The sequence below is a fragment of the Spodoptera frugiperda genome, chromosome 24 (assembly GCF_023101765.2).
Source record: "Spodoptera frugiperda isolate SF20-4 chromosome 24, AGI-APGP_CSIRO_Sfru_2.0, whole genome shotgun sequence".
Lineage (NCBI taxonomy): Eukaryota > Metazoa > Arthropoda > Insecta > Lepidoptera > Noctuidae > Spodoptera > Spodoptera frugiperda.
The window spans coordinates 359,078-366,727 of NC_064235.1; the positions used below are offsets into that span (position 1 = coordinate 359,078).

At 42.1% G+C, this 7,650-nt stretch overlaps 1 protein-coding gene across 1 annotated transcript in view; it reads left to right on the top strand.

Moving 5' to 3' along the window:
• The window catches only part of LOC118278573 (uncharacterized), a 93,679-nt gene extending 86,031 nt beyond the window's left edge, over positions 1–7,648 (top strand). Inside the window, 7 exon segments of the mRNA XM_050703352.1 lie at positions 2,746–2,869; positions 3,217–3,662; positions 4,138–4,199; positions 5,757–5,844; positions 6,329–6,438; positions 6,820–6,863; positions 6,919–7,648. Coding sequence (XP_050559309.1) covers positions 2,746–2,869; positions 3,217–3,662; positions 4,138–4,199; positions 5,757–5,844; positions 6,329–6,438; positions 6,820–6,863; positions 6,919–7,648 — 1,604 coding nt within the window.
• The last annotated feature ends 2 nt before the right edge of the window (positions 7,649–7,650 follow it).

The following is a 7,650-nucleotide window of genomic DNA, read 5'->3' on the forward strand; positions in this document are numbered from 1 at the left end:
CAGTAAGAGTCTGACACTCCCTCTCGCCTCGCCCAAGGCGGGAGAAGTCATTGGACGATTTCCCCCCTTAAAAATGACTTGATACTAGTCTAGGTACCTCGTCAAATAGTTACGTGAATTAAAAACGATATTTTTTTAATAATATGTGATTTTATATTCTTTTTCTTTTAGGCAGGATGCCATTTTAATTTATTTGACTTATGATTTATAATATACGATGTATAGGGTATACTACACCCGCGGTAAGAAGCTCAAAACATTTTTTTTTTTCGACTTGAATATATCGCACACCTAGTAATATATTGGCACATTTACGGTTTTCATAGTTTACCTGACTTGTTTAGTTTTTACTTTACTGACCAACGAACCGTTGTTTTACGTGCGTGAGGGGGGAAACTACAATAATGGTATAATGACACTTACGACCTCTCTCGATGAATATGGAAATAAATAGATTAATATGCACTTTTAAACACTAATATATTACTAGGTGAGCGATATTTGATTTGTGTAAAATCCAGTATAAATTGGTCTTAGAATTTATGGAAATGTTATACAAAGCAAGACAATGATATATTGGTTCTGATTTTATCAAAATATGTCAAGCAGTTTATGAGATGACATAACATTACTACCCATATTATATTCACTGTAAAATAATTGTGTTCTAACTATTAGCTGAATTTCTAGTTATAATTGTTCAACGTCTCACTTACTTCAGGATTCGAGGTTTGGAAACGGATGGGTGGGCGAAAAGTGTTTAAATAGTTAAGTCTACTTGTCCTGATGTAATTTTGATGTGATATGAAACAACTTTTGAATTGATACCTATTTGAAATTGGGGTAGGCAGAGGTGGTTAAAATGATATATGTATCATAGATTTTTTTTGTTTAGAGAGTTCATGATAATATGTTCAGTCGTTTTCGAATTATACTAAGATGGTGTACTTTACCACTTTGTGTAACTCGGGTATCGAACCCTGTACGGTGATATTCGAGAGTTGTTTCGCTCTATACGGTTCCCGACTAGGTTAATATATGTCTTCGCAATTTGTAAATATAATGTTAATGATTGCAATGTTTGTGCGCAAAACGTACAAAAATAAAATTATTAAAATTTTCACAATGTGTTTTATTGTAACTTCTGTGTTGTGGGTGTGTCACACCCGGTACAATCACATCACATACACCAACAGCCTAGGGGCTGGCATGTTCTAAGAATAAAATACCCTAAAATAAAAGATTAAAAAAATCAACAGCCTATAAGTGTCCAAAGGCAAACCCGTACTGAGGGAGCTCCAAAAGCTTTTTAACGCTGTCCTATTTGAAGGGAGAACTCCAGAGGCGTGGAGCAGAAGTGTGGTCGTCTTGTTCTTCAAGAAAGGGGACAAAAGCCTTCTGAAGAACTATCGACCCATTTCGCTTCTAAGCCACGTCTATAAGCTGTTCTCAAGAGTGATCACGAACCGTCTTGCGCGAAGACTCGACGAATTCCAACCACCGGAGCAGGCTGGATTTCGGAGCGGATACGGCACCATAGACCACATCCACACAGTGCGGCAGATTATACAGAAAACCGAAGAGTATAATCAGCCCCTGTGCCTAGCATTTGTGGACTATGAGAAGGCCTTTGACTCGATAGAGATCTGGTCTGTCCTGGAGTCCTTGCAGCGATGCCAGGTTGATTGGCGATACATCCAAGTGATGAGATGTCTTTACGAAGCCGCCACTATGTCCGTCCAAGTACAGAATCAGCAAACACGTCCCATACCATTGCATCGAGGAGTGAGACAAGGGGACGTCATATCCCCGAAACTGTTCACTAATGCAATGGAGGATATGTTCAAGACGCTGCACTGGAAAGGACGTGGCATCAATATCAATGGCGAACACATCTCTCACTTGCGATTCGCAGATGATATCGTCATAATGGCAGAAACGCTGCAGGACCTACAAGGGATGCTGAACGACCTGGCTGACTCCTCTGCACGCATCGGCCTACGGATGAACTTGGACAAAACCAAGGTCATGTTCAATGAACATGTTCTACCGGAACCGATTGCGATTCACGGAGCCGTCCTCGAAGTTGTTCAGAAATATGTCTACCTCGGGCAAACGTTGCAGTTAGGTAGAAACAACTTTGAGGATGAGGTGAATAGGAGAATTCAGTTGGGTTGGGCAGCTTTCGGAAAACTCCGTCGAGTCTTCTCATCGTCAATCCCACAGTGCCTAAAGACGAAAGTCTTTAACCAGTGCGTCCTACCCGTAATGACATACGGTGCCGAAACGTGGACACTTACGGCTAGACTGGTCCACAAACTCAAAGTCGCTCAGCGGGCTATGGAAAGGGCTATGCTCGGTGTCTCTCTCCGGAATCGCATTCGAAACGAAGTGATTCGGCAGAGAACCAAGGTGATCGACATAGCCCACCGGATCAGCAAGCTGAAGTGGCAGTGGGCCGGCCATATTAGCCGCAGGACCGACAACCGTTGGGGTAAGCGAGTCCTGGAGTGGAGACCGCGTCTCGGTAAACGTAGTGTAGGACGCCCCCAGGCGAGGTGGAGTGACGATCTGCGCAGGATGGCTGGCAGGAGCTGGATGCGAGTCGCTAGTGATAGAGCAAAGTGGCGAACAATTGGGGAGGCCTATGTCCAGCAGTGGACTGCTATAGGCTGATGATGATGAATAATTAATTTAGTACGTGTCACGAATGTGTGTAACATGATATATTATGTTATATTCCAGTGTCGCTCCGCGCTCTATACCAGGGCGTGGTGTCCCGCGGCGGGTACGAGGCCGTGTGCCGCCTGCGGCTGTGGCGGGACCTGCACAGGGAACAACCCGCCAGGACAAGGAGGCACTACGAGAGGTACGGACTTGCTTATAACTACCTACTTCCCCACTCTTGTTGTGGGTGTCGTATACCCGACTAAGTGACAGAACCAGAAACAAAATTCTATTCAAATATTAAACTTGTATTACTAAAATAGGAGATTTCCATTATCTTCGTAAACTAATATGTATACATATAAGTATAAAATATGTAGTGATTGTTTTTTTTTACTTTACTAAACTACACTTTATTTACAACCTAAAAAGGAATAAAAACTAACTTAAAACTAAAATAAAGAAAAAAAAATATCTTATACATTGTTACTTAAATTATATAAGTGAGCACAACACATCAAAATTAAATAAAACCAAAATGACTTCCAGATTCCTCCTCCCATTCGAGAACCACGAACGAAACAACGGCGTGTCCCTCCCATACAAACACAACGGGAAGCTAGAGGAACCGCGCACCATCGCCACCATCGACGTCACCGACTCCCCCCTCCGGGACGACGACGTCAAGGTACTGCGCACCCCCTCCCCCTCCCCCAAACCCGAACCCGACAAGGGGGACAAACAAGACGTCGACTGCGAAACGGGAGAGGTTAATACCAAAGATGAAGTTATAGTAAAAAACGCAGAAGAGTTAAATAGAGAGTTTCTAGACTCTCTACCTAAAGAGGAGAAGTTGGTGAAGATATCTGTGAAACCTGTGGAGAAGTTGATAGAGCCGTCTGTTAAACTGTTGGAGGGGGACGCCAAAGTGGGGGGTGAGGAGGGGAAGGACTTTAGCCAGAATTATCTGAATGACTTACAGAAGTATAGTATGGGTGAGTTACATTTTATAAATTTGGCATTTTTTGGTCTTGTTAAAAATGTCGCAAGAATAACTGCTCAGTGAATATGAATTGCACGGTTGGTGCGGTGGCTGGGCAACGTATAGCGGGTTCGATTCCCGCACGGAGCAACTCTTTGTGATCCACAAATTGTTGTTTCAGGTCTGGGTGTTATGTATAGTTTTTATTTTTACCACAGTAACAAAACAACTAAAATTTGCGCGATCACGTGGTTTCGCATGATGAGCGAGGCGCCCGCGTTATAGGAAGACTACTTTGTTATTTTGATAAAAATAAAACTAATGAGTATACAAAAAAGTTTCTTCGGGAAAGTTGTTTGTAACCATGAGTACAATCACGTGTTTAAATATCGTTCACTAATTACCAGTCACCCTATATACTATGTAGTTAGTTATATTGGAATATATGTGAGTTATACATGTTGTATATGTATGTATGCTACCCCCAGGAGCGGACATGTCCCGCGCGCCCCCCATGAACGGACACAGCGGGCCCGCACCCACCGACCTGGTGAGTCACTGCCGCATTACATCATGTTATTTTACACAATTTGCTACTATTATGATAATAGAAAATCGCCCGTTCGCGTCAAATATGCTTTTTTACATCCGCCGATGCGTATTATATAAAATTTCATTTCTGCGGATGCCGATTTACATTACATTTGGATTTAAAATTAACTTTTTATTTTGTTTAAACTAATGAAGTTAGCCATTTCCACAAAACAAACGCACTGTCTTTACCTACATATAGTTACTTATTGATATGAATTTATATGCGTTAAACTTAAAACTCCGCATTAATTGATGCAGATGTCTGAAATTAATGCTAATATTCCTAACATCCCTGATTGGAAGTTGCATGACATAATATAACATATTTTATTTATTTTGTCTGGACTTTAAAAGAGACTATGACCTCTGAGTTTGTTTCGGCATTTCTTCTCAGAGTAGTCGGATAGGAAATGCCGGCCGCATCTAGTTATTTAAGAGATTGACGTGTAAAAGAGTTATCCCACCCAAAACATAAATGTGAAAGGCTGCCAAGTTCGATAATATTGGAATGCTTCGCCTATAAAAGAAGTGAGATCTAAATAAGTACCAAGTTCCATACACAGACCTCAGTTAAAAATGATATAACAAGTTGGCAAGTTTTCACACACTTTGTTATAAACCTACTAAACGCAATGAGTCAAGTATATAATTTTCTATTAAAACTTGCCAAGTTATATCATTTTTAACTGAGGTCTGTGTATGGAACTTGGTACTTATTTAGATCTCACTTCTTTTATAGACGAAGCATTCCAATATTATCGAACTTGGCAGCCTTTCACATTTATGTTTTGGGTGGGATTTCATTTATTTTTGTAAGGTTTATTTTCTTTTTTTCTTATTTTACTTTACTTTGACTAAATACAAACCTTCGTAACGAATTTTAGGTCGGTACGACCATTGGAAGATATAGATAATTTTTTGTTTTAGTTCCTTAGGGGTATGAATTTACACCTTCATTATTTTTAAAACCGACTCACACTTGGCCATTTTCAGATTTTTTCCTTTACCTTGACCTAAAGACCTACCTCCATGCCAAATTTCAAGTCAATACGACCATTGGAAGTGGTCTAGGTTTTTGATGAGTGAGTGAGTCAGTCAGTGAGTGTATAGTAAAAATAGCGATTTTCTGACGTCAATATCTCAAGACCTACAATAGGTACATTAATGAAATTTTGTATTTTAGATAAGTAAGTAGATCTCGACAGATACTAGAAATTTCATATGCGTAGATAAAATAGATTTTGAGTTATAGGTGGGTCGAACTTGGCCCGAAATGGTTCGTGTAATATAACCCACGGCCGGTGTGTCGGTTTTTTTGCTCGAACTTGGCGGACACACTGCCGTGTGTCTAGATATTGTAACCTATTTGCAAAAATAAATATCATTTATAATTTATGGTTTAGTTGAAATATTATTTTTTTTCTACCATACCTGATAAGTAGTCGGGTAACATAATATAATATGTTTTATTGAATTGTAGTTATTAATGAAAGTATTTATTATGTTATTCCAGAAGTTATCCCGTCCAGTGGGCCGTAGTTCTCTGCGCGCCGTGCGGGTCAAACCGACCCGGCCCCACACACACACTCCCGCACATACACGTTAGTATATTTTGTATGGTATAAGCCGGTAAACGAGCAGACGGATCACCTGATGGTAAGCAATCGCCGCCGCCCATGGACACTTGAAACACCAGAGGCGTTACAAGTGCGTTGCCCACCTTTTGGGGGTTAGGAATTTAAGGGTTGTTGGGGAATCGGGGATTGGGAAGGGGATAATTGGGCCTCTGGATATTAATCCATAATTATACTTATATTTTTTTAATGATTACATTAATTCAATGACTTTTCTCGTCGTGGGCGAGGCGAGAGGGAGTGTCAGACTCTTACTGACTAAACACCACCCCGTTCCTACTCCTGCCTGTCGAGCCGGAGCCCCGGTAATCCGCTAGGTAGTCCGCAGCTCCGGGTGTAAACTGTATGGACCTACGATTTAACTGTACTGTTAAATTGCACAATTAAAACTGAATATTTCGTAATATTTATCAATTTATACAATATACTAACTTTCCAATTGTCCTTCCAGCGCCAGTCCCCGCCCTGAGCGACAGTACCGGCGCCGGCGCAGGTCGCCCGCGGACCAACTTCGGGATACTACACACGCACACTAACGCACACGATGACGATATCGTCGAGGTAAGCACATACATACATACATACATACATTTACACTATAGTGTAGAATTAATGACTTTATCCCCGAAGGGGTAGGCAGAGGTGCACAGTACGGCACCTAATGCCGCTATACAATGTACACCCACTTTTCACCATTTGTGTTATAAGTCAAATCCATGTTATAGGGGTGGTCTTAATACAATAACATGTGCCATATACGTTTAGACACCGCAAAAGCACAAAGTTACATAATAAACTTAAATTACTTGGGTGTATAGCTGACTTGAGTTATTTATACGTCACGGGAACGCGGGCTAAGCCACTGGCAGAAGCTAGTCAAAAAATAAGTATTTCTACGACTATAAATACTTACATCTAAACATTAAACCATTTACCTTCCAGGTCCCGTACAAACCGAAAACTCCAGAAATCATCGACTTGGACGAGTACCCCGAGAGCCCGCAGGCTGTGAAGAAGAAGAAACTAGACATACTCAAGGAGAGGGGGCTCGAGGTCACCGCGCTCCCCCTGGCAGGGGGTGGCCCCCCACATGGTGCCGCCCCCCATCATCCTCAACCCCACTGTCCAGCATCAGATCATGACTCCAGCGCAACTGTTCCACATGTACAACATTATTCCTAATTATGCAAATGGGGTGCAACCCCCGAAAGTAATCCAAGCGTCCTCAATATTCGGTAACACGGGGCCCGAGAAAACTGTGTACGGGAACCCGAAGGACCCCTTCATGCCGCCCCCCCACGTCCTCCACGGGGCCCCCGTCAAACCCCTAAGAGCTCCCCCTACACAACCAACCCCCCAAGACATTTTAGACCTGACTTGTAAGTCCACAAGCCCGTCCCCTCCTAAACCAGCTGTGGAGATAGTAAGAGTCCCCCCATCGCCATCCCCCAACCACACCCCTCAGAATTTAACTAAAAACTACACGTTAGTCGATGGCAAAGCGGTAGTGGGGTCCAATCTAGAAATAACACTAGTAAATAAAGCGTCAAGTCCTAATAAAAACAGGCCCCCCAAAAACGGTCAAGTAATGGCAAGTTTATGTCTACGAAAACCCCGACTCCCCCCAAGGAGACGTACCCCAAGTATACATCCCCTGGTACGACGAAAAAACCCACTATCACCATCCCCAGCTACCAAGTCAGAGACGACTCCCCCACCCACATTCACAGTCAAAATCAAATTCAAAATCAAAGTCAGAGTCAGAATTTAGCT